This window comes from Equus quagga, chromosome 2, assembly GCF_021613505.1.
Source record: "Equus quagga isolate Etosha38 chromosome 2, UCLA_HA_Equagga_1.0, whole genome shotgun sequence".
Taxonomy (NCBI): Eukaryota; Metazoa; Chordata; class Mammalia; order Perissodactyla; family Equidae; genus Equus; species Equus quagga.
Window position 1 is genome coordinate 104,156,710 of NC_060268.1, and position 27,488 is coordinate 104,184,197.

General features: G+C 48.4%; 1 protein-coding gene across 1 annotated transcript in view; it reads right to left on the minus strand.

Annotated features, from left to right (window-relative positions):
• Positions 1–27,488, minus strand: part of VSTM4 (V-set and transmembrane domain containing 4) — a 90,734-nt gene that overhangs the window by 36,372 nt on the left and 26,874 nt on the right. The window contains exons 4-5 of the mRNA XM_046652803.1: positions 20,202–20,309; positions 8,922–8,955 (exon numbers count right to left, since the gene is read on the minus strand). Coding sequence (XP_046508759.1) covers positions 8,922–8,955; positions 20,202–20,309 — 142 coding nt within the window. The remainder of the gene's footprint in view (positions 1–8,921; positions 8,956–20,201; positions 20,310–27,488) is intronic.

The following is a 27,488-nucleotide window of genomic DNA, read 5'->3' on the forward strand; positions in this document are numbered from 1 at the left end:
GACAATCTTTGCGCCTCAACATGCAACCTATGAATTAAAACTCTTCCTTGAGGCCTGTTTCATCTCGCTTCCTGTTGAATGACTAGGTTCTGAATGAGTAGATGCTCCTAGTCCCTGGGCACAAAGCCAGCAGTCACGTGCAGCAAAGGGATTTGTTGTGGTCAGAACTGGGTCGGCTACAGATGCCAAGTGTGGTTTGTCAGACAAGAACCCGACCCAGAAAGCCCTTGGTGAGTGCGGCCAAGGAAGGTGTGTCAGTTGTGGTCCTGCCAGCATCCTTCCAGGCCTGCTTCCTGGAGCTGCCTCCTCCTGGGCTCTTCTTCCTCCACACGGTATTTGAAAGTCGTTGCTTCTGTTGATCCGTTTCACCTTCAGCAACATCCACGTGCTTCCTTTCCTCCTGCCTGCACATCTCAGTTCGGACAATGAGCATGCCTGACACGGATACCTGGAGGGACTCATTCGTTCCTTTCCAAGGAGCTCCAGGGTCCCTCTTCCAGGATGTCATGCAGCACACTCATCACCCCACAACCTGTACCTTGTGACATCAATGTGGAACCCTGAAGGAGGAACACGGCCTCAACAACTATGGTGGCAACTCACTGTCGTTAACAATTACAGTCCATTATACTTCAATAAAGCTGGAAAAAAAGCAATTACAAGTACCCACCCCCCCGCCCCCAGGTCAACTGCCACTGATAAAACCCAAGGACTCGTGCCAACAGGGCAAATCTCCCGACATTACACTCTAGGCTTTTGTACATGCTCCGTGGGCTTCTCCTGCCACTGGAATACACAAGGTCAGTTGGGACCACATGCCAGGAGCTGCTAAAAAGTTGCAGAATCTCACTTTCAAGATGGGTGAATGGTGCCTCCCACTCACGGTGACTCCCTTGAAATGACTCTTTTTTACAAATGAGCAATATTGTCAAGCACATAGAACTGTGTCAGGTACATAGTGAACACAATTATTACCTTACCAGTATTATTATTGTTACAGAATCTGCTCTCAGGGTCCTTGAATAGGGAGCCAGATACAGGCAGAGCTCTCTGCAACTGAAGCGGGAGCTGGTGCACCTAGAAAGGACCGACCCTCGCGGGTCATGATGCATTATCTTCTGTTGCTTCCGTCCTATGGCTTTTTGCGGACACATTCTGAACAGCATCAGCATAAAAGCTGCTCCTTTGTGACGAAGTGCCAGGGTATTTCCTTGTCCCTGGCCTTTTATCATAAATGGTTTACATCACCGAGAGATTCTGCTGGGCGCCGTTGATGGAGCTCTTCCTTCACAGTCTCCGCCCACTCCGTGAAGTCTGCACAGAGGCTTTGCCAGGCTGGCGGCTTTGTTTGTGAGTTCAAAAATCTCTGAAGGCTAACTGGTAAGATGGGGAGGTGCTTCATTCACATTTAGGGGCTCCGTGTGGTGTCCTAGCAGTGGGTCATAATCATAACGGCAGGGAGAGGTCACCGGGGTCACCTGCCCAGCTTCCACCCTCGCCTCCCAGGGTTGAGAGTACGCGTTTGGTGGGACCGACCCCAGCCCCTGCTTAGCACAAGTTTACTCTCTGGCCATAGTGGTTGGGTCAGGCTGGTCCGCGAACAGGGAGGTGCAGCTGTGTTTACTGGTTCGGAAGAGAGAGGACTCCTTCATGAGGCCAGGTGAATCACCTGCTGCCATCTTTCCCTTCCCAAGGGGAGCCGACCCGGCCTGAGGACGCGTTAACCCCTGGAGGCAACACTGCCCAGAGAAGGGCTAGGAATGGAAGCCACTGCCCTGACGACCCTGGGCCCCTGGATCAGGTCACCCAGAGGCCCGCCCCCTGCAGCGTCCCCAGTTAGGCGAGTCAGCAAAGTCCCTTGCTGGGTAAGACCATCTGAACTGGCTTTTCTGTCGCCTGGAATCGAAAGGTCTGTAAATAGTCCAAAGGGCCACTATCTAAGAGTCGGTGGTTTTATTCATGTTCTTAGTCTAGAGAGGTTAACTGGTGCCTCACAGGGTTTTTATGAGGATTAGAAATAACCCCGCAGTGTTGAGCCGCGGCAGAGCACAGGCACACGGCGAGTAATTGCAAGGAATCAGTCCACAGCCGCGGTTACCTCGCTAAGTGCTCGCAACCACCCTGAGCGACGGGGACAAAGGCAAGTTTGTGCCCATTTTGTGGAGGGTGAAACATCCCCAGAGAAGCTGAGTGACTGGCCCAAGGTCACCAAGCTGCCAGGTGGCACGGCTCAAACTGACACCAACGCTGTCTGAATCCAGGTGGAAGGTTCTTTACACTCTGCCAGGAACCACCCACGGCCCCATCTCACAGGCCCGTCCTCCCCAGGCCTGCACCTGCCTGGGCTGAGGAAGAAGGATGCTGAGCCTGAGCACTGGGGTGAGGTGGGGACAAGACAGCAAGGCAGTGATGTTGGGAATGCCAGAGGGAGGCCAGGAGACACACACCCACATCTGCCGTCCCTGCCCTCGCCAGACCACTTGCTCAGGCGAATGCGGGCAGAGGGGAAGCCATTCAGCAGACACTGGGCTAAAAGCCAACCAAACACCAACAAACACGGTCAGGGCACTCACCGATCGATGCCTATGATCAGACCCCAGTGGACTCTTCAAAGTCACGGGGATGCAGGGCAGCTGCAGCCGTCCCCAGCATCTGTAGCTATACCTTCCCACCTCTCCCTCCACTGCCCTGACTTTTCGGTAGTGCCTCTTCCTTGTTCATTCGTGTGAATGCCAACACTGAAGCGCGCACAATCAAATCCAAGCTTCTGAGCTCGCCTGGGACGGGGCACTAGCCCGGCAGCCAGGTAGCCTTGGCTGGCATCCCTCGCTGCTCCCCCTCTCCCTGGCGAGGAGACCTCACCATCATCCACACTTTTCTTGGATTGGTTTCTCATCTGCAGAACGGGGATAACATGGTACCCACTCATGGGGGTGTTGCGGGAAGTGAAGAAGATGGTGTGTGTCCTACCAGGCTCAGAATGTGGCATCTAATGAAAGGGGGCTTGGCTGTTGTTATTACCATGACAACTGCCGTCCCTTGGCATCGGGCCCTGCCGCCCTCTCCAGCCTCCGCTCTGCTGCTCTGCCCTGAATCTCCAGGGCTCCTCCCTCATGGACACGCTCCTCTAGGCCCCAGGCCTTTCATCTGCTCTGCCTCCCCCTCCACCAGCCCTCCTCCTGGAACACTCTCACTCATCCTTCAAGACTTGGCCCAAATTTCACCTCCAGGAAGCGTTGCCTACCACCCAGGCCCCTGGGACAGGGTTAAACCACCTCCACCGGGTGTCCAGGCCATCTCTGTGGGCAGGCCACGGCCACCGCCACAATTTGACTTCTCTAGATCTCCCACTAGACTTGTGCCATTTCACCCTTGCTGTACAGGCCTTGCAGTCTGTCCAATACAGAAGAGTCACTCAGTAAGTATTGACTGAAGAACAAGAGATCTATTTGCATAGAGCTCACCATTTAGGAGGTACTGTTGGAAACCCTTTATACAGACTGACTCACTTCAACCTGCCAACACCACTATGTGCTAGGTCTATTATTGTCCCCATTTTATCAGAGAGGTTGAAAATCTAGCAAAGGGCACACAGCAACGTGTGGCAGAACCTGGATTCGAACGGAGACAGCCTGACCCCAGAGCCTTTAACCGTCACAGCAGGTTGCCTTTCACAGAAGGCATAAACGTCTTGTAACACTGCTACTATTCAATACTATAAAAATGACGCAAACAGTTACATGTCTAAGTTCGGAGCACATATCTTTGAAATCACATCTGTGCCTTCACTGTAAGATCCTGAACAAGTCACTATTAATTCGATCCCATCCTTTGATTGTCGGGGTATGTTTAAATATACCTGATGACTCAAAAAGATTGAAAAACACTTTAAACTAAGCCCACAAACCACAGTAAGACTGTGCCTGTAATTTATCCAACACACAAAATAGTCTGTGCCCCTATGGAGCCTTGAGAAAGTGCACGCCCCGGAAACGTGAAGAAAGCTCGGGGAACTTCAGGGGTAACGGCCATGGGCACAGGTAGCACAGTGTCCACTTCAGTTTCCCCCATTCGCAAGTCCTTTACTATCTCAAATCCGGAAGAAGAGGTCAAGCGAAATATCAGGAAACGCACTGGCTGCGAACCACCTTTTCAACGCCCCGTACATCCTCTCAACAACATTCCTGAACTTGACCTACAGGAAGGAAAGATGTGAACCCACTGAAGAGGTGTCACAGGGCGGGAATGAGTCACAAGTCCATGCAGCTGGTGGCATTTTCTGGGACCTTTTGGAGCAGTTTCATATGTACGAGTGGAGCTGCTGTCATGGCTCTTTTCCCCGGAGAGGGCATGTTTCAAATCTCGCAGAAGCCTCAGATGCTCGCTCGGCCCAGCTCTCTGCTCTGGGAGAACGCTTTGTCCCCAGAAAGGAACAGTCTCCCAACTCCAAAGGTCAGGGTCACTCCTCCCAGGAGATGGCAACTTCCGACTTCAGGAATAACACACATTCAAGATGAGACTTGCTTTGCTTCTGTTAGAACTTCTCTCAGCGAGTCATGAACTCCCGAGAGTCTGGCCCCGTCCCTGGGGAAGGCCCCTCGGGGCAACCGCAGCTTCAGCGCCAGCGGGTGGCCTCCTCCCCTAGTCTCTCTCCTGCCAGAGTGTTTCCGTTCCCGGAATCTTGCCTTGGCCCTGTGCTCTCTGCCTGTTCTCCCTTAGGAGGAAGTGGTCAGAAGACAGAGAAGGACACATGACTCCATCACAGCTTGAGGTTGCAGAGGTCCAGCCGCCCGTGCTACAGCCCCGATGACGGAGCGGGATCTGGAAGCCCTCTGGCACGACAGAAGGAACGGCCTGGGCTGCAGAGGCACAGCGCCATTTAGGCCCAAAGCCAGAGTTTAAAGGCAAGGATTGACCAGTGCACCAACCAGGCCCCACAGCAAGAAACCTGGGCTGCGCTAAGTCAAATCAGCACGAGGTTCTCAGGAGGAAGATAAAGGCAAATCGGCAAGGTGCTTTCTACCAGATTCGTGGGTCAAGCATGTCCCTGCAGAGTCCTGGGGTGCAGAGGAGTCAAGGCAGTCTTTCCAGGGGCCAATCTGTGGGCTAGCCCAACAGCAGAGAGGCCCACAGGCCAAGCCACACTCAAACATCCAACTAGTCTCACTTTGGGGAATTTCCCAGATTTCTTTCTGTCATTAATTTCTATTTAATTCTTTCGTGATCAGAGAACAGACTTTGCATGATTTCTTACACATATAAAATTCTTAAGTTTATATAGATTGTTTTATGGTCTGGAATATGGTCTATCCTGAAGAATGTTCCAAGCACACTTGAAGAGAATGTATCATGCATTCATTTGGGTAAAGTATTCTCATGCGTCAGATCAGATTGCTTAGTTTCTGTGCCTGTGTTGATTTTCTGTCCAGGTATTCTATCATTTATTAGAATGGAGCATTGAAATCTCCAGCTATTATGCTAGAATCATCGACTTCGTCTTTCAATTTTCTGTTTTTGCTTCACGTCTGTTGAGGCTCTGTTGTTAGGCCCATATACATTTATAATTGTTATATCTTCCCGATGTGTTGATCCTTCATAATTATGAAATTTCCTTCTTTGCCTCTAGTAATATTTCTTGTTTTAGGTTATATCTTATCTGATATTAATTTAGCTACCACCTCTCTTATTGTTACTGTTTTTATGGTACATCTTTTGCCAACCTTTACACGTTCTCCATTCTCCACGGCACATGCATGTTGCCTCAGCCAGAAATACGCTTGCCCAACAGGGACCAAAACCCAAGGCTAGTAGAGTCATCGGGCTTCCCTGATCAATACTTCTAATGCTGCCACTTCCACTGACAGTGCTGCTGAATGTGGGCACTGCACACTGCTCCAAGTCAGACAAGCCCCTTCCACCACAATAGAGGAGCTGGTGGTCCATGGCACTCCCTGCCCTGCAAGGACCTCAGCATCAACCAAGCAGGAAGGGAGCATCTCAAAGCAGCCTGCGGCCAAATGGCCACAGACTCCCACTGTTCTCACCAGCAGTCAGCAGTCTTTCAAGTACAAAAGCCTCTCGGTTTAGTTTATACTTTTGGTCTTTCCAGAGTGCTAAAATAGTTATTCTTGTCAATTTTGTTTGGTTTCATAGTTGTTTTTTAGGGGAGAGGACTTGCTCATCCCCTCACTTGGCCATAGTCAGACATCTCTCCTGGAAACGTATGCACTTGCACTCACGGATGGTAAACTCCACAAAGGTAGGGATTTCTGCCTCTTCCCTTCACTGCTGTGTCCCACGCTCCCACAACAGTACTTGGTAGGGTGTAAACTCTCAATAAAATAAATTTGCATTTTGATATTAACAACAGAGTTTCTAAGGATCCCAAACTGAACAGGAGTAACACAAAGCAGTCAAGGATGGGGACTGTTGGGACGGTAAACGGGATCCCCCAGAGACATCCAAAATCAATTTTAATTGAAACTTTTACCAAGATAATTGCAGATTTACATACAGTCATAAAAATAAAGCAGAGAGAGCCTGTGTACATTTTGCTCATTTTCTCCCAATGGCTTCCTAAGAACCAGCTTTTTGTTTCATTGATTTTTCTCTATTGTTTTGCTATTTTCAATTCCATCAGTTTCTGCTTTGATCTTTAGCTATAGATTTCCCTGTCAGCACCGCTTTAGCTGCATCCCACATATTTTATGTTTATTCTAATTTTTAGTCAATTCTGCATATCTTTTATTTCCTTTGAGACCTTCTCTTTGATCCATGGATGATTTAAAAGTGTGTTAATTTCCACATGTTTAGAGATTTTCCTGCCATTGTTTTGTCTTTTATTTCTAGTTTGATTCCACTGTGGTCAGAGAACACATTTTATATGGTTTCAATTGTTTTAAATTTGTTGAGCTTTGTTTTAAAGCCTAGGATACTGTCTAAGATAGACCATATCTTATGGTGAATGTTGCACGGAGGCTAGAAAAATGTGTGTTCCACTGTTGGTGGCTGGAGTGTTTGCTCTGTTATCAATTTGGTCCTGTTGGTTGATTGCATTGTTTAGATCTTCAGTATCATTGCAAATTTTCTATCTAGGAGGTCTATCCGTTGCTGAGAGGGGGGTGTTGAAGTTGCCAACTATAATTGTAGATTTACCAGTTTATTCTTTCAGTTTCTGCTTTCAGTTTCTGCTTTACATATTTTGTGGTTCTGCTGTTCGATGTGTACACACGTTTAGGATAGTTGTCTTCCTGATGGATTGACCCTTTTATCATTCTCTAATGTCCCTCTTTGTCTCTATTAAGTTTCGTTGTTCTGAAGTCTATTTTATCATATATTAGTATACCCACTCCTGATTTTTTTTTCATTGTTTGCATGTTATATCCTTTTCTATCTTTTTATTTCAATCTACCTATATCACTATGTTTGAAATGAGTTTCTCGTAAAGAGTATATAGTTGGGTCATGTTTTTTTAATCCGCTCTGTCAGTCTCTGTCATTTGACTGATATATTTAAACCATTTACACTTAAGATAAAAAGTATGTTAGCAATTAGGTCTGCAAGCTTATTATTTGTTTTCAATGCTTCTCATTCCTCTATTTCTTTATGTTACTTGAACATACTTTAGGATCCCTTCTTTACTTTTCTATAGTGTTTTGAGTGTATTTTTTTCATAGTTATTTTAATGGTTGCTTTGGGCATTATAACATCCACATATGACTTACCACAGTCTACTAGCACCAACATTCTGTCACTTTGAGTGAAGTGTGGAAACCTCACTTCTATTTAGGTCACTTTATCTTCCCCACTTTTAAATATCACAATGTTCTTCTTGAGTATCCGAATGTTTTATAGTTTTTGTTTCAATCATCAAACATTATTTTTAAAATTCATGAGGAAAAAACAGTCTAGGTAGGTACCCATATTTCTGTTCTTTCTATTGTTCCTCCTTCCTTCCTAACACACCAAGATATTTTTCTTCTATTTCAAGAATTTCTTTTAGCCATTCTTTTAAGGTAGGCCTGATAGTGACAAATTCTTTTAGTTTCCCTTCTTCTGAGAATGTCTCCATTTCCCCTTCACTCCTAAAGGATAGCTTTTGCTGGATATAGAATTTGTGGTTGACAGTTCTTTTCTTTCAGGACTTGAAAAATGTGCCATTTCTTTCTACCCTTCACAGATGCAGATAAAAAATGCACCATCATTCAAATTTGTGTTCCCCTATGGGGAATGCATTCTTTTTCTCTGGTAGCCTTTAAGATTTTTTTCTTTGCCTTTATCTTTCATAATTTTCTACTTACCACCTTTCAGAGCCTCCTTTGGCGGGCTCTTATATTATTTCCAGGGTTTATAGATGTGCTTAGCAGGGAAGAGTAGGGAGAAATCAACCTATGCCATCTTGTCTGGACCAGAAGTCTCAAATTTTTAAACACTACGAGTTTGCAACATCTCCTGTAACTTTTATGTTAGCTCTGAGGACTGTCTCAGCAGCTAAAAGACTAGCATCTTAGCACATATATTACTAATGGCTGCATTTTGTAATAACGGGGCATGGGACAAGCAGACATTGGTGGAGGGGATTAGGAATCTTATGCTCGAAGGCATCAGAGTAGTCCTGTCCAGCTGCCAGCCCCATCCTAATCGGGGGCAGCAGCCCTCCAGCAGCAGGTGCCAAGCCTCCTGCAGCATGCATGGTGGGCGAGCATGAGCCACACATTCTCCGGACCCTCTGGGGGTGACAGCTGGGGTATGGCATCTAGAAACATGCAAATGCATGCAGAACACACATTCTTTAGGCTAATCTGTGGTCTAATATGCAGACCTTTACGTAAAGATACAAATTTAACCAATTTCTTAGTAACATCAAAAGAAAGCAAAATAGTAAGGAGTTTTATTTGAAGAAAGGAAGAAAATATCCCTACCTGTTCTGAGGGCATTTCACCAAATAATGTCTCACTGTGAAAGGAAAAAGAAAAAGAACATGGTAAATAAATGCCACTTTAGATCTATAAGCTCCAGGAATTACCAGGAAACGCAGGTACTAAGGTATTGCCCAGACACAAGCCACCTCTCGGGGCTTGCACACTTCTCTTTCGGTGAGGACAGCAGAGTCATAGCGTGGACACCCACAGGGACTTCACATTGCTCCATCCCTGGATCTAGCCAGGTATGAAGCCACACACCACTGACTTCCCGCTTACATAACCCCATTCATTCATTTCCAGCCAAGCCAGGGTGAGTTGGGCTCTAAGCTGAAGGGTCCTGGAGTAACAGAGCCACCCCACTTCTCGGCTCTGCCTTAGCCATGTGAAATCCTTCTTGGGCAAAGCTGGGCCAACGTGTCTCCACTTAGAAGCTCCTCTCTGTAAAACGGGTTTTCCTCCTCTGATTAACGCTCTTCCAGGACTAAGAGGAGGCCCTTGGGAAAACAATCTTGGAGCAAGATAGCCCCTACAGCAGGTCTCCTTGAGAAAAACCAAATGCTTCTAACTACAGAGGAAAAATAAGAATAACAGGGCACTCGTCCTGACAAGAGTCCAGGCTAAGGCTCTCAGCTGAGTTCACCTGGAAGAGAGTGAAAGCCGAAACAGCCACAGGGCCCTGGGGTTGTGTGGCAGGTTGTTACATCGATGGCCCCAGGAAGCACGCCTCCCTGTACCTACCCACAGCCTTGTGGAACCCTGTGCCACAATGGCTCCGGGCTTGGCCACATGACTTGCTTCGGCCAATGAAACACTAGCCAATGAGTCACAAGCAGAATAAAAGGGCCTCGTGCTCTGAGCCTTGCTCTCTCTCTAGTTGCAGGAATTCTTCTGCTACCATGTGAAGAAGCCTGGCTGGCCTGCTGGAAGAGGAGGCCACACGGAGCAGACACAAGTCATGCCAGCTGAAGCCCCACAGTAGCCAGGCCCCGGCGGATCCCCCAGCAGACTGCAGCTGCATGAAAGACTCCAGCTGAGACCAGAAGAGCTGCTCAGCTGAGCCCAGCCCAGATTGCCGACCTGCAGAATGTGAGCAAATAAAATAGCTGTTGTGTTAACCTTCTACTCTTGGAATGACCTGTCACACAGGTGACCAATGCAAATTCCAGACCAGGATGACAGAATCTCAGCATTAGAGGGGGCTTTTTAGGTTTATCTGGTCCAACCTCTATTAGTACTTAAACTCTTCCCACATTCCATTTACCACACTCCTACTCTGTGCTGGATAATTCACAGATGCAACAATAAGTTGCATTTAGCTAGTATATATTGACTACTTCAGACATTCCTGGCACTATTCTAAGCTTATGCTATAGATCAGGGGCGTTTAGTCTGAGGTTCGCACACCCCTAAGCCCTCTTAGGAAGGAGGGTTTTAAGGAAATCAGTTTCTAGATCCTCACTTTCCATAATATTGCTTCCTAAGAATTCATTCACCTTTCTACTTCGGATCACGACACACCTCTCACCGATCCTGACTCGCACCATGGAGACCTGTCCTGGGGGTGAAACCCAGTGGGCATCAAACAAGAAATGATTGGAAGTATTGGTGCCAGTGTTGAGAAGGCAAATGAGTAATGACCAGGCAACTAAACCCTTCCCTGGGCGGGGAGGGTTCCAACATTTTGCTTTCAACAAGGACTGACTAATGACCTAAGCCAGTTGTCAGCTAGTCTGGTATTAAAAATCATTTTTGATGATAGATCATTATATGACTTTTGACATATAACTTGGAAGCAGTATAAAGTATTGAGCAGTGTAAGAAAACTTCAGCCATTCCTGCCTCTTTTTATATCGAATGAGGTATTTCAGAGCTAACCTCTGTTAAAAAAATAGGAAGAGAATTGATACCGAATTCTATCACTAAACAAATTCCTACAAGAGTATATGAAGTAAAAGTAAAAATCCATTTCAATAAAAATACACTTTCAATAAAATTTTACTTACAACTATTAATTATTTATCTAAATTTATAACATATTTATGTGGTTTTGATTAATTTTATACTCATAGTCCAAATCTTCCTAATTGTGCAATATTAATAACTCAATCCAGAAAAAAAGATTTAACACCTAGAGATTTATGGAAGAAGGAAATAAAAACATTCTTAATCTAAATTTTTAGAAACATTACAGAGAAGTATGATACGGTGATCAATACAGGACTTTCAGATCAAAAACTGTATTAAAGAAGGATACAATTTTGTGAAGGAAGTGGATTGAAGACAAAAGTTCCAGGAGAAAAAGGAACAATATAAAACTTCTAACAGCTAACTTATTCATGGAGTTTTTTTTAAATCAACAGAGGTAGTTATTAAATCTATGACATTTAGATGTAAAAGAGGTTTAACCATTTCATTTTAAGATCTCAACATTTGTGATGCTCTGGAAATTACATCTTTTGCAACAATTTACATTTACGATAAAAAAAATTCACGTCAACAAAAAATTTTCAAGGGTGTGTAGTTTTTTAAATGATTTTCGGGGCTATGCAAGCAAAAGCATTTGAAGACCACAACTTTGTCCTCTAATTTGACTTTCACAATAACCTGCTTATTACACCTATTTTACAGCGGAGGACACTAAGGCCCAGAGAGGTTAATGACTTTGCCCAAGGTCGCACAGCTAGCGTTAGGAACTGAGCTATGTCCCCTCGAAAATTGAAATGTTGAAGCCCCAAAACCCAACCTCAGAATCTAACTGTATTTGGAAATGGCCTTTTAAAGAGGTGATTAAGTTAAATGAAGTCCTTAGGGTGGGCTCTGATCCAATATGGTTACATCCTCATACGGAGAAGAAATTAGGAAACAGACACGCACAGAGGAAAGCCCATGTGTAAAATGTGTAGACACAAGGAGAAGACGGCCACCTACCAGCTTTGCTATGGCAGCCGGAACAAACTAACACAGCCAAGAAAGGGCAAAACTGGGCAGCCCGACTCCAGAACCCTCTTGTTCTACTCCACACCATTCTCAGAGAACCTGGGGAGCCGGGCAGAGCTGGGCCTGGGCCCTAGAGAATCCCACAGGAGGTCCAGTCTGGGGACAGCGAGGTGAGCATCCTGGAGATCAGGGAGCAGGAAAGCAGCTGGGGGGCAGGGCTCCCGGAATAGTTGGCCATGGGGGCAGGGGGCTGACTCAGAAGGACCAGGAGCCGCTGAGGACGGTCAGTGCCAGACACAGACGACGCACCTCTGCCAGCGGCACTTGCTGACCGATGTTTATGAGGTCTCAGCGCCGTGAATCTAGTCCCTTTAATGAAGAGGGGACCAGAAGTGACATCCTAAAAGTGATCCTGGACACCAAAGGTGGGACTTACGGGCATCTGCAGGATAGACTTTGCCCAGGATCACCTTTCAGTATGCACAGCACAGTCAGTGCATATTACATAAATGTGTTAACCTGTCTTTGCTGGGGCTCCCCCAGAATCCGAGCCTGTAAGACAAGGATTCAAGTGCAGAGTCGATGCGGGAGGCGATCCTAGGACACCCAGCACCCCGGCACCCAGCGCACCCCACCCACAGGCCCCCGGCTCCACGCAAGGCAGCCATCCCGCACAGAAAGGAAATCTCAGGACACAGTTCACAGTTTAAGATGATCTTACCGTCTTCAGGACTTTGAAGACTCCAAAAGAAAGGACTTTTTCTCACCTTCCTGATAGGAAGCAGCCTGTGAGGGCCAGGCCCTGAGCCACCCTTTCTCCGCCTCCTCAGCTGAGGTCACACTGCTCCCAGGCCCCACCTCACAGCTAAACCTCCAAGATGACATGTTCAGCCTGAAGGCTTTACCATCCCCACCTGGGCCTGTGCCTGACACAACTACTTCTCCCAAATGGGTGATCTGGGGGGAGGCAGCCATGCCCCCAATCCTATCAGACCCTACAGCAGTGTCAGGGCCTCTGAGGTATGGCAGACCTTTCCCCCAGTCCCCTCCAACCTGCCTGCACCCTCTTCAAACCCACAGGCCTTGCAGAGACTCTGAGATGGGACCCGCGGATATTTCTGCTCTGTCGTCCAAGCATTCCGCACTCGCAGCGAGCGAGGTGCCAAGGTCCAACGCATTTGCAGAATGAACAAGCACAGTGCTCTCCAATCTCCCTGGGCCCCAGCACTGGCAGGGAGCCAGCCCTGCAGCCTGGAAAAGCACTGCCTGCATTTCCCCGGGGGGAGAGACAGGACCCAGGGGTGGGCCCCCTTCCTGCCTGACCGGCACTGTTACAAGGACAGGTCAAGAGGTCTCTCTCGGTCACGATGTGGAAAGCTGAGAAGGAGAACTAAGTGTTCCACCTCCTGTTCTCTTGGTACAAAGAGCCATTTTATGGCCACATCCATTCGATGAAAAGCACCAGCACGTAAAGTTGTCTACCCAGAGGCACACTGATAAGGTGGTCACAAGCCCCGGGTGGCTGGCAAGCACTTGAAATGTGACTAGTCCAAAATGAGATGCTCCGGGAGGATGAAATCGTGCTGGATTTCAAAAACTTAGTGTGAAAGAAGGAATGTAAAAGATCTCATTCAAGAATCTTTGCATTGACACTTGTCCAAATGATGTTTCACATATATAGGGTTAAATCAAATAGATTCAAATGAATTTCACCTGTTTATTTTTACCTCTTTATTGTGACTTCTAAACAATGTCCAATTACATGCGTGGCCCGAATTGTATCTTTACTGGGGACAATGTACAGAGGGGTTTCGTCTGCCCCAGTGGCCAGGGTGGCTGATGCTGTAGTCACAGTGATACAACAGCGGGGTGCAAGCTAGGAAGGTGAACCGCACACAGGAGAAGGTGCCCCCCAGAGCTGCCCGTGCCCAGGACTGGCTGCCACACAGCTCCGGGAAAAGTGTCCCGAACAGCCTTGAGAGGTTAGAGGAACTCTATCCCCATTTTATAGTAAGGAGACCTTTGGGGCCTGAGAAGATCAGTTCTGTAAGCAAAGGAGCCTGAATGCAGGCTCGACGTCCAGTGCTCCTTCATGAATAAGCTACTGGAGAAGCTTACCCACCTCCGCAAAGATGGGATTTCTTCTGACGGCAGCAGGGGCCCCACGAGCGCCAGCCGAGGCTCCCCACGCACTCTCAAGACCAAGCCTGTGTCTCAGAAGTGTTTCGAGAGGACAGCTCACACTCAGGGTTGTCCAAGTGTCTCTGAAGCCAGGTGGGGGAGCCTTCATCCTCCCCACGGCCCCAGGGTCGCTGATCCATCCCTCCTCGTCTGTCCACAGCCAGCCCATTCTGAGCTTCACGGCCTCTCCTCACCGAGTGTGATGGTGAGTGGGACGCAGCCCCCAGCACCGTCGTTCTTGTCCCTCTGGGAGAAAAGATCACAGGCCCTCTGATGCCATCGGTACAGGGGAGCAGTGGACAGCAGGCTTGCGGCAGGGGGTGTAGGCGCCAGCAGGTTCTGGGTAGGGGAAGCTAAGAACATGGAGGAGCGGCGATAAAGAGGTTAGGCCCCTCCCCTTCCTGTCTGGTTTTGGTGTGCCTTCAAAGCTGTCCTTTCAAAAGCTCAGACGTGGAAGCGTGGGGGATGGTTGGGGCTACCCCAAAGCAGCGAGTGTAGACTATTTTCCAAAGAAGAAAAGACCTTTGGAAACCAGTTGCTCAAGGAACCACTAGAATAACTTCGGCTCCGCTCTGGGAACCAAGATGGGTGTTTTCCAGGGTGACTCAGAGCTGCAGACGCCCCAGGATGCAGTTCCAGGCACCCTGGTGCTAATGAAGACCAGGGACAGACAGTCACAGCTCACTCTCTGGGAAAAGAGTGGAAAGCGTGTTTGTGCTTGGCAAGCAACACAAGGGTGCAATTAACTCCAGCTCACATAAACAGTGAGCGCCCCAGAGAAAGAAAGCAGTGCAAGGCCTGGGGCGAGGGCAGAGCAGCGGGAAGCCTGGGGCAGAAGGGGGCTGACCCTCTGGCTTCCAGGATGGGCTTTGTTTATGTCAGAAGCAGGATTAGGGCCAGCTACTCTGATGTCCTCTTTTGAGATAGATCTTGCTGAGGGGCAGAAGAGCAGGTCCTGGGCTCAGCTCTGCTTCCCACGTGTGTGTGAGCAGCCTGCAAACCCGCATGCTCTGTGGTCCCCACTCAAGGAGGGGCTGGCTTTCCTACACGTGGTCAGGATGCAGAAGGCTCAACAAACATCCGCTCTTGCACAGAAAATCTAGAAATCGTCCATGTCACGAGGGAGTCTTTATTGCCGTGGGTCCCTAGTAAAGCTTGGGCCCTCCTTGCACCAAGCACCATTCTAAGCACTTCATATATAGTAATCATTTTAATCAAAATGATGCAAACTTGTTAACAGTACAAAGCATTGAACGTAAGAATATGCTATATTTCAATTATAAGAGTGTCACTGGTTTTTATGTGGACATGTGGCTTGGCCCACAAATGTTTGACTGCTCCCAATGAGAGCTATGACCAACTGCAGCTAACCCATAAAGGAGCAGCGCCCTGGGGCATAGCCTGACATAAGGGGAGGTGCCCCGTTGCTGCTCTCACTCTGGCAACTGCTGGAACCTGCCCCTTTGGAATTGCTGCCACGCCCCCCCGCCAACCCCTTCCCATCCCAGCTTGGGCATCAAGGACGCAGTGCTCCTCCAGAACTAGCTGGTTGCCTGGGTAACGCCCTGGCACCTCCAGTTCTCAGGGCCCACAATGGTCACCATTAAGCCCCAGCCACCGTGAGTGACTGGGTGTATCCCATACTCACCCCTGAGCTGGGCCCCCGCTGCTTCCCATTGGTTCTGGCAGTGGAAAGACAGCAATCCAGTTTTCCTTGTGTGGCGACTTAAAGATGACCACAAATTCTCTGCTATTCTTCCCATCAATAGGTGGACTGTCCTCCCCACCCTGAGTCTGGGCTGCCCTCACGACTTCCTTTACCAGCAGAACGTGACAGAGTGACAACTATGCCAACATCCCGTCTAGGCACACGCTAGAGCCCTGGGTCACCAAGTAGGAGGGTATGGTTACCTTGCCAGTGAGACTAGAGGGGAAGGGCATGGTCGCCAGTCCTTCTGTCTCTTCTGTCTCAGAGGTGAGCCCCAGGGCTAAGAGTGGTGCCATTCCTAGATCTCAGGCCCCAGTCAACTCCAGACAACGAGGCCACATGGAGACTCCAAGTGACACTGCCAGCAGAATTGCCCGGCTGAGCCCTGCCTAGCCTGCAGAATCTTGAGCAAATAAATGTTGTTTGAAGCTACTATGACTGAGGGGGTGTGTTACACAGCAATAGCCACATGAAACATTTCAGGGTGACCAGGGCATGTCCTCTGGGTAAGAGCTCACTCAATGACAGGAAAGGCAACTGCTCTTAGCTATGTCCTCAGAGCTGGAAAGGTCTTTAACCGACCTAAAACAAGGCCATGCTTATCAGATCCCCTTTGGTCATTTTTGTTATTAAATTTCATTGAGAAAACAAGCTGGGAAAGGCCCTACAATCCAGGCCTCAATGGAAGTTGGGGCTCTGCCTGCAAATCTACCGGGTTCTGAGCCAGAGGCGGCCTTCCTGGAACCGTGAAGGGGACTAAACCCTCCCCAGTCTGCCTGGAGCAGTGACAGGGCTCTCCGAGGATGGCGTCTGTTGAGGTTCTGCAGAGGAAGGCACAGAGTTTAGAACTGGAGGGGGTGGGTTTGGGGTCCTTTAAAATATGTGAGCTCTTCCCCTGTGCTCCGCATGCCTCTACTTTCTCAGCTGGGAATCAGGGACCTCATACAACAAGCTACAGCCCAGAGAGAGTGTGAGGATAGAAGCAGGCCCACGTACAGACGGTGTCCCGCTCGCTCCATGTCTCCCGCCACCGAGCCTGGCCCCATGGGCTCCTGGAGGCCGTGCTTTCTCCAACTCAACACCAGACCTGGGAACAGCCTGCTCAAAGTTCACGGGTATCAGAGGCAAGTTAGAACTCTCCGGGGGTGTTTCTGATTATCACACTGATTGAGGACAGTACCTGACAATGGGTAGGCAGAGGGCAGGCGGGCTGGACATCCAGAAATCCATAAGACAGCCCACAAACGAAGATTTTTGTCCCACATGACTTTGAATGACCCTCCTGACATTCGTGTAGAGAAAAATCCTGCTCGTCAGAGCCTGGAACCCAAGTCCATTTTACATATAAACACAGGTATATTTTTGCCCAGTTTTAATAAATGAGGAATGCTTAAGGAGTGTGACAATCAGGCAGAATGTATACTTTTATTTGAAACTTTACCAACAGTTGGGATTTTAGAAATTTCATCACTACGCGTGGTGCCACTCTGGATTTTAAGGCACATCTTCGTCAGTCTATCCTTGTCCCTGTCTCTTGCATATTGAGTCTTCATATAAACATATAGGCACTTGTTTAGCCTTTATTTCAAATGTAAACAGACACACCTATACTTCAAATCCTGTCAAATATAAAGGAATAGTGTCTTCTCTGAAATTCAAAAGAAGAGGTGCATCACTGGTTTGTTTCATTGTGTTATGAATCACTTTCCATTCATTTCTCCTTTGCATTATAGTTAGACCATCGAGTTGATTTTTGTGGGAACTGGTAGCATGTCTTATCTCTGAGTTTCATTTCAAGACAGTAACGGGATCATTTCAAAATATTTGTGGTATGAGAGGGTACCCCATGGGAGAGAGTTAAGAAGAAGTGGCTCGAAGGCCTTGTTCATTAACGCGTGCCTCACACCAGCAGCAGTAGCATCACCCAGGATCCCATGAGAAACGCACTCTCAGGCCTGGCCAGGTGGACTAAACTATCACCAGCATCTGAGGAGGTTCCTGGTGAACGGCCTGCTCGGGAAGGTTTGGGTGGTGCTGCCCCAAGGCTCCTGGGCCCAGGGGAGGGGCAGCACTGGGCCCGTCACCCACAGTTCTCTGTCCCTGGACCCACAGTGTGGCTGGGAGGTGCCCAGGAAGGGCTACACGGGGCAGGACCCACTCTGTGAGGGGTAGAGGATGCCAGCCTGCCAATGGCAGCTGCACCAGCGAGGGGTCTGGCCCACCACAGGTGCTCAAAGCTCTCGACAGCTCACTAGAGCTCTCAGATGCCGTGCACAGTGCACACGAGGCCATCTGGAGCCCACTCCAGGGGGCACAAGGGCAGCTGGGATCCGCATCCTCGGCAGCTCTGTGTAAAGCCTGGAGTGCATGTCCCAGTCTGTTCTTCTTGGCTTTGGAGCAGAAGGATGTCTCCTCGTCCTACCACCTTGCTTGGTTTCCTGGATCCCACCTAAGGCCTAACAGGCAGACTTCTCCATCATGCCCCCGAGCACAGGCGGAGGTGTCTTTAGAGCAAAACAGGCTTGGAAATTGCCTATGTGGCTTCCAAACCCCAACAGCTGGGAGCAAAGCAGCCGGGAAGCAAGCCCATGTGTCCACCATTTGTGGAGCAGCTGTCATGAGCCAAATTCCAAGGAGGATGACTCAGAGGCCTAGTCCCTGCCTTATACACTGTCCTCTTGAAGGCAGGCCAATGCATGTGCACATGTGCCACACGTGCCACAAGTTCATAAAAGTGGTCCAGGGTTTGGAATGGGAGAAAAGTTCAGGCACTGTTGATGAGGTGGGCGGACCCCTTGGAGGAAGGTTTCCAAAACACAGCACAGAGACGCACTCACAGCATGGTGAGGAGGGCACGGGCCGTGGAGGAGAAAGATGGGGCTGCAGCCCTCGCTGCATCTCCGGGGGCTGAGTGTGCTGGTTGTATCCACTCACCCCTCCCCACCCCCATCCACCCTTCTCCACCCTGCCCAGGGCCCTGCAGGCTGACCTCTATGCACTGTCCTCTGGCTTCTGGTTGGCAGGACCAGAGGGAGGTGGCCGCAGGACATCTGGAGGAGCAGGGGAGCGGAGGGGCTGAGGAACACAGGCTCCTGCTCCCTCCCTGCTGGTTTAACGCCATGTGAGTCCCTCTGCTAAGGCCCCTGTAGGGTAACGCTCCCACAGCTACAGCTCTCAGCACTTCCAGGCACCTCTCCCACCCTTGTTCCCTAGGGTTTAGGGTTGAAACAGCATCCCAGTGGGCGCTGGTCCCTGAGAGCATCCCCGCTCCCTCCTCGGTTCCCTTAGCCCCATCCACACCTCTGAGGAGAGTCCCCTCTCGAAACGCAGCTCAGTTTCCCTGTTTGAGCGTCCCCTTAAACTGTGACCACCAAATCTAACACTTCCCAGCTTTATGACCTTGGGCTAATAGTAATAATTATCCTGTATAACTATAACCACCTCACCATAAACACAGGACACTTGCAAGGAGCCAGAATGCATTAAGGGGATTTTTCTTGTATTTTTTAAACTTCATCCTCACAACAGCCCTATAAGACTGGTACACTACTGTTTTTCCCATCGTTTAGATGGGGAAGGCAAGGCACAGCAGGTAAGCCATCAGCTGCTACGAGAAAAGTGGCCATTTGAACCAGAGTCGGTCTGCTTCCAGGGTCCAGCTCGTACACTGGTCGGCTCTGGGAGCTACAGCATCCTTGTCTGTTTCGGAAACTCTGAAGGGAGGGCAGGCAGAATATCTCAGAGGAAACGTACAGGGGCTGGTGGAGACGTGAAGTCAAGGCTTGGTGAAAGGCGGGACTAGAGAGAGGGAGCAGGCCACCTTCCCAGGGAGATGAGAGTCACGGGAACTGTAATCACTGAAAAGAAAGAGTCAAGCGAGGAGGGGCTGAGGACGGAGTCCAGAGGCACAGGACACCCACAAGAATGGGGACGGCAGGAAGCGAACACCAACGGAGCAGGAAGAGGAGGAGGGATTTCTACTCCTGCCTGCCTGCCAGGCCCAGCACCGGGGACTGTCATTAAATTACAAACACTCACACCAACATCCAATCTAAGGAAGGTGGCGTCAATCCCATTTCATCTCATAGATGAGGAACCCAAAGTTCAGAGCGGTTAGGAACGAGTCTAGAAACTCAGCCTGAAGTGGGAGAGCCAGAACCCAATCATCTGACTGCATGGGAGAACGAGATGGGTGAGGGAGCTCAGAGACTGAGGAAGGAAGGGACCAGAGAAGAGGGGGAATTTAAATGATGCCGAGAGTGGTCACCGTTGATTTTAGCAGAGTCCAAGGGAGACACATCTCCTCACTCGCTCTGCCCACCAGTCACAGGTGAATAATCTCTGACTCAAGATGCATTTTTCAACCAAGGTGATACTTTGCTCAGCGCCTTCCGCCTGTCTGTGGTCTGGTGGCACTCCCCTCCCAGACGTGACCTTATCCGTTCTCTTACCTCTGGATTTCCTCTTGTTAAACACAGATTGCCAGATGATGGCCAGGGTGAAGAGCAGAACGCTGAGAATCCCCGCACAGCACACGAGCACCGCGTACACGTAGAGATCTGAAAGGCAGGGACATGGGGGTGACGCTGGGGACGGGCCACGCCACAGGAGGCGTGCCGAATGAAGCAAACCGTACGAGTTATACAAAAGCCCACTCAAAATAAAATATAAACTAGAAAACTTTTAGAAAAAAACATAGGAGAAAATCTTTGGGATCTAGGACAAAGGAGACAGTTTTTAGACAACACCAAAAGTAGCATCTGCATAAGGAAAATCGGATAAATTGGATTTGATCAAAATTAAAAACTTTTGTGCTGTAAACACCCATATGAAGAAGATGACAAGTCAAGTTACAGACTGGGAGAAAATATTTGCAAATTACATATCCAACAAAGGACTAGTATCCAGAATATACAGAACTCAAAACTCAATAGTAGGGGTCACCTCATGGTGTAGCAGTTAAGTTCACGCACTCCACTTCTGCAGCCCAGGTTTCCCCGGTTAGGATCTTGGGCGCAGATATGCGCACCGCTTATCAAGCCATGCTGTGGCGGGATCCCACATATAAAGCAGAGGAAGAAGGGCATGGGTGTTAGCTCAGGGCCAGTCTTCCTCAGCGAAAAAGAGGAGGATTGGTGGCAGATGTTGGCTTAGGGCTAATCTTCCTCAAAAAAAAAACCAACAAAAAATACTCAACAGTAAAATAGAAACAATCCTATTAGAAAATGGGCAGAAACACACAGACACTTCACCAAAGAGAATATATAGACGGAAAATAAGCACATGAGAAAATGTTCACAAGTTCTTCATTAGTCATTAGAGAAATTCAAATTTAAACAACAATGAGATATGCCACACACCTATCAAAATAGCTAAAATAAAAAACAGTGACGATACCAAATGCTGGCAACGGGACGGATAAACTGAGTCACTCAGACATTGCCAGTGAGAATGTAAGATAATACAGCCACTCTGGAAAAGAGTTTGGCAGTTTCTTAAAAGATAGACCTACACCTACTATTCAACCCAGCAATTGCACTCCAGGGCGTTTATCCTGGAGAAATGAAAATTTAAGTTCACAGAAAAACCTCTACATGTGTATTTACAGGAGCTTTATTCATAGTAACCCAAAACTGAAAACAGCTCAGATGTCCTCCAGGGGGTGAATGGTTAAACCAACTGTGGGCCAGCCACACTGTGGAATACTACTCAGCAATGAAAAAGGACTAAACTGTTGACACACACAACGACCTGGATGACTCCCCAGAGAATTATGCTAAGTGAAAAAACAATCCCAAAAGGTTATATACTTTATGGTTTTATTTATATAACATTCTTGACATGACAAAATTATAGAAATTAAGAACAGATTAGTGGTTGCCAGAGGTTAAGGAGGAAGTGAGGGATGGGAGGAAAATGAGTTTGGCTATAAGGGACCCTTGTGGTGATGGGAACGTTCTGTGTCTTGGCTGTATCAATGCCAACATCGTGGCTGTGATATTATACTGTAATTTTGCAAGATGTTACATTGGGAGAAATTGGGTAAAGGGTACCAGGTGGTACAAGGAATCTCTCTGTATTATTTCTTAGAAATACATGTCAATCTAAAATGATCTCGTAAAATTTTTTTAAAAGTCCCGTAGTTAAAGCATGTTCCTATGTGTCTTAGTTACTACTTAGTTACAAGCGGCTATAACAAAACACCATAGAGCGGGCAGCTTAAACAACAAACATTTATTTTTCACAGTTGTAGAGACTGAGAAGTCCAAGATCAAGGTGCTGGCAGGCCTGGTGTCTGGTCCCTCTTCCCGGTTTGGCGACATCTCTTGGCGTCTTCACATGTCGGAGAACAGAGAGAGAGCAAACAAGCTCTCAGGGGCTCTCTTCTCCTTAGCACACCAGTCCCATTCGTGAGGGCTCCACTCTCACGACCTAATCACGTCCCAAAGGCCCCACCTCCTCATACCAGGACATTAAGGGTGAGGATTTGAACACAAGAATTTGGGGGGCACAAACATTCAGCCCAGAACAATACACATCCACTTCTTAAACTCCAGTGATCAACTTTATCATCAATCTGATTGATAAAATGCCAAAGCCTCTCAGAAAGTGAAAGAGAAGCCAAAAGCGTTATTTTAACCTCCTAGGCAGCAAAAGGCTGCAGATGTTTGAACTTGGCAAAGGTTTGGACTCAGCAAAAATGTTTCTCTGACTTAAAAAACTTGCTCTGACTTGAATTTCTTCAGCCAACAGACATTTATCGGCCACGTTCCCCACGCTCCTAGATGCAAGAAATATAGTGATGAACATGCAAAGGTCTTCTCATCAAGAAATCAGAGGGCTGAGTGGTACCTGCAAAAATAGGAATGTGTGCCCAGTACTGGAAATGCACGCAGAAGGGACCCAACCCAGCCTGGAGCAGTCAAGGGGAGCTTCCCAAAGTGCTGAGTCGTATTTAAAATAACACAGAAAATGTGAAAATAGAGAGACGGATTAAAACAAGAGAGAGAGGGAAAATAGAGAGAGAGAAAAACGTCTCCAGCCTTCTCATCACCCTGAAATAGCTATTGCCAGCATCCAGTGTTCTTCATAATATATATGTATATATTTTTAATTAAGATCACACAATTGATATCTTGCTTTTTATTTAATCTCATTTTCTCATTAACCTCTCTCCAAAAAATAATTCAGAACTGTTTTGAAAAATACGATAAAAGTTTATCATGTCAATATAAGTGACTTTAAAGTCATTGGCTGCTCAGGTGTTTCCAACTGTTCCCTAGAAGAAATCATTTCAGGATGAGGATTCATAAGCGCAGAGCTTAATGCATCGCTCCCATTATGCTCTTAAGTTCCTGGAAGTGGAACTGCTGTGTCAACAGGAACGCACCTTCGTAAAGCCCTTGGGACCTGGAGAAGTGATCAGTTAAGTGCTCAAACTGAAAGAGCCAGCGGGCTAGGGGTGGCAGGGCGCTGGCTTCCATGGTGAGCCTGGAGAAGCAGGGAAGGCTATGTCAAGGAGAGAGAAGGAAGGAGAGTGGGCTGGAAACAGACATCACGTGTTCCTTCCGCCTCTCTGACCCCGGCCGGTGCTGCAGGGAGGCCCAGGGCAGCCTCTGCCCAGAGTCCACGAGCTCCTCCTGTGTTCTTTGGCTCAGTCAGCACTTTTGGCTAAGCTAGTTTGACTGGCAACTTAGGAGCCTGGACTGAAATAAGTAGAAAGTGCAGCAGGACAAGGTCGCAGGTGAACGGAGCTCCTGCACTGACAGTAAAAGGAGCAGGGTCGGGGGAGGGGAATGAGCAAGAGTCTCCTACAAAGGGACCGACCTGGAGCCGGTCACAGAAGCGGAGGAGGACTGGAGTGAACGTTCTAGAAGCCAAGCGAGTAGGGCATTGTAAGAATGACTCCATAATAGCACCGAGTCCTGCTGGAAAACACCCGTTGGGTTTTCCCACTAAGAAGCTACCGGAAAAGTGCTGGGCAGAGCCAACTGCGTGGGATGACGGGAGCAGAGCCAGATGAGAGGGGTCGAGGAGTTCAATGGGGGTGAAAAGCTTCAGACAGAGATAGAGAAAACCCTGTCCTATAACTAAAAACAAAACTGCCTTTCTATATACAGGCCCATGTCTCACTTGGGTGGGCCGTGTGGATTCACAGAGAACTCCGCAAGTGGTAAGAATTAGGAGAGAGGCGTGGGCCTGCACTGAAACAACAGGACACTCTGAGGACAGAGCAGAAGTCACAGACGGGGACTCACGACAAGATACAGGATGGGCGAGAACTTGGAGGACATACGGCCAGTCCTGGATTTACACACCGCTGAGCAAACCACTCTGGGAACAGGACTGCAGAGCCAATCCTGGCACAAGAGGATAGTAAACAGTGGGGTCACGTTGCCAGGCAGAGAGAACGTGGGGCAGGTGGGTGTAACATCCGTCAAAGGGATTCCGGAGACCCGGGCCCCTGGACCAAAAAGGCAAGAGCAATTCGGCTTCAGTCTCATCCTTGGAATGGAGAGAAAAAATTGTCCTACTGAAGCTTCTGTGCCACCAGAGCACAGCAACGTGAGCCACGAGCTCACCTCTTCATCAGAATTCTTTCCTTGATTTGGGGACTGCGGGAACCAAAGAGGGACAAGGTCACAGCGAGAATCTCCCACAAGCGTCCCCAGAAGCATACTGCAGACATCTGTGGGCCACAGTGCCCTGGCAGGAGGAGAGGGGCTCCAAGAGGCCCACGTTATGGTTTCAGATCACAGCCTCCTCAACGTGGCACCAAGGGGGCTTTCCGCAGGCAGCCATGGCTACAGAATCGCAAAACATCTGGCCCATCTGGAAGGCTCAGCTGCACCGCCAAGCACGCAGGCCCTCCGGGCAGTGGACACTGGCCAGCAGGCACAGCCGCTTGCGTTTGGGTCCCCACAGGCGCAGGAGCGACTGCGCCTGCTCTCTGTTGTGTTCTTGAAGCTACAGGAACCAGAAAAAGTGTCACCTTGCAGAAGCAGAAAAGCCCCCCAAAAAAACACCTGAGCTCTTCCTGGATTGGGCAAGCAACCAGTACCCCCAAGTTCTGATGTTTTCCTCCCATCCAAGCATTCTTTTTGCTGCATAAAGACAATCACGTTGCTGTAGCTACTACAAAACACTGAAACCACCTCCCCCGCTCTTCTCTGCAAACAAAGGATAAACCCAGAGCCCTTTAAGCCAAGGTCACAAGCTCCTAAGAAGTCGGGGCCAGCTTGTCGCTGGGAGAGCCAGAGCAAAGCTGTGGCCTGCCCGACAGAGGCAGCTCAGCTCCAGGCAGCTGTCCTCGAGCTGGCATGCTGGCCCAGCGCTACGGTATCTTCCGACTTTTCCTTTAACTTTCACGTAAAAACCTCTAACTATAAAAGGTTTTAAAACTCAGAGCAGGCCAAACGACCCTTGTCCAAGGCCTGAAACTAAGCCTTCAGATCCAAATTTAACAAAACATCTGCTTTTAACCAAATCTGGGCTTAACTTTTAAAATACCCCCTACACCTACAGACTCAAAACAATCCTAAAAATCTTGGTATCTTCCCTGAATTCATTTGCAGCTTTGTCTTTTGCCACTGGGCTTCCAAAGGCACCAGTGTCATTTTTAGACTCAATTTGTAAGCCTCCATGCAGAAAATGTCTCCCCACCCCCCCGCCCAGGCCTCCCTGAAGCAGATGGTGGAGCAGGCAGGCTGGAGGGATGTGCACACGGCAGGGAGGCCGAGACAGGGGTGCACGGTGTCCGTGTGCCAGCTCCCGCCCTCCCATAAAGCCAAGCCACACAGGCCAGGCCAGGCCCAGCCACCCGATGAAAGGCAGACAGCACCTGTTGCTGGGCAACCCCGAGGCCGGCTGGGGGATTCAGCGCAGCTTTGAACCCGGTGACGCCAGCATTCCTCAGCACAGGGAAGGAGCCCAACTCTCCCTGGACCACTGGATCTGGAAAGCCAATCCAGTCCTGTACATTTCCAGGGCAAACGCAGATGCCTAGGAGATGGCGGTTCTGTCAAGAAAACCACGTGGTTCTACTATTTTTTTTTTTTTACCCAGCCTGTAATACCGTCTTGCTCGGGGCCAAATACCTGAGCAATCATGGGGAAGGATTTAACTCACTCCAGCATCACACCAAGAGGCCTGACAATGCCTTTTTTGTGCTGCGGGCACACAGCCAGGCCAGCTAAGCCCCAAGAGGATGGATATCCTTCCGCAGGCTCTCCTGCAGCTCGCCCCTCCAGGAACAAAAGGGCAAAGGCCTGGGATCAGGCACCAGGGAATTTCAACTGCACCCCTGACCTGTGGCTGCATTAAAAAAGCAAAGCACACGGATGCTGATGCTGTCACTGCCACTGCCGAAATAAGAGGGAAAGCATCCTGGGTTGAAACAGCTGCTCTGTGGCCTTACACATAGTGAGAATTCCAATTCTGCTTTTCTGAAGGGACCTAATTCTCCGTGCTGAGAAGAGAGCCCACGTTGGGCTAAGGATTTTGTGTAGAGAGTTAGGTGGAGAGTAACTCTGACATTCTGCAGCTACACGTGAATTATAAAACATTATTAATTATACAAAGTGTTTTAGAGACGCTGATTATGCTGGAAAGCATGTCAGGACTAAATGCTACAGTTCTTCCAAACATATCAAGTCTTGCTTTTTTGGATTGCGGTATTTTCAAAATATGGTTCTCAGACCACTTGCATCAGAAACACCACAGCACGATGAAGTGCAAATTCTTTGATCCCTTCCTAAATGCAATAATCAGATTCTCAGGGTTGGAGGGGAGCCCAAAGTCTGGATTACTAACACACCTCCTAGGAGATCCTTATGCATCTGACGGTAAACAGGGCTCCTGCTGTCACAGTTGCCAGCCACCTACCTTAGGGATGCCCCAGATGTCTCCATCCCACCCATCATGGGGCCTTGGTCATTGGGCAGCCCCAGAAACAGGGGATAAATCAGTTGCTTTTTCTACTGCTTCACCACATGAGGAGTAAAGTCACTTTCATGTTTTTGCTAATGAATAGGCATTCCCTGAATGAAAGGCTGAGGGAGGGAACTGGGGATTATTTTGGTAGGAGAGAGACATCAAATAAAGAAAAAGGCAGCTACAAAATGTGCAGAAGAAAAGGCAGGGAATACAAAGAATTATTCTTGGAGTCAAATGCAATCTGGGAAAGAATTTTTTTTTTTTTTTTATTGAGGTCACACTGGTTTATAACGTGTAAATTTCAGGTTTACATTGTTATATTTCAGTTTCTGTATAAACTGCATGGTGCTCACCAGCAAAAGTCTAGTTTCTATCTATCATGGCACACATGTGCCCCTTTACCCCTTTATCCCCCCTCCAACCTCCTTCCCCCCTCTGGTAACCACCAATCTGTGCTCCCTATCTCTGTGTGCGTTTGTTTGTTTATCTTCCACATGAGTGATGTCATATGGTAATTGTCTTTCTCCATCTGACTTATTTCACTTAGCATAATACCTCAAGGTCCATCCATGTTGTTGCTTTATGACTTCAAAACAAAACAATAAATCCTAACAGCCTACATGAATGACACCTTATAGTTTGCAGACCATGTTCACAATTATAGTGACATTTTTCTAAGACAGAAAGTCCCTCAGTCCACTGCTTTCAATTCACTATTGGAAAAGGTGGGTCTGATTCCAGGCGCGCTCACCCTAGGGCATGCTCTCCATCCATTATACCTTGTGAATTAACAAAAGGTGACA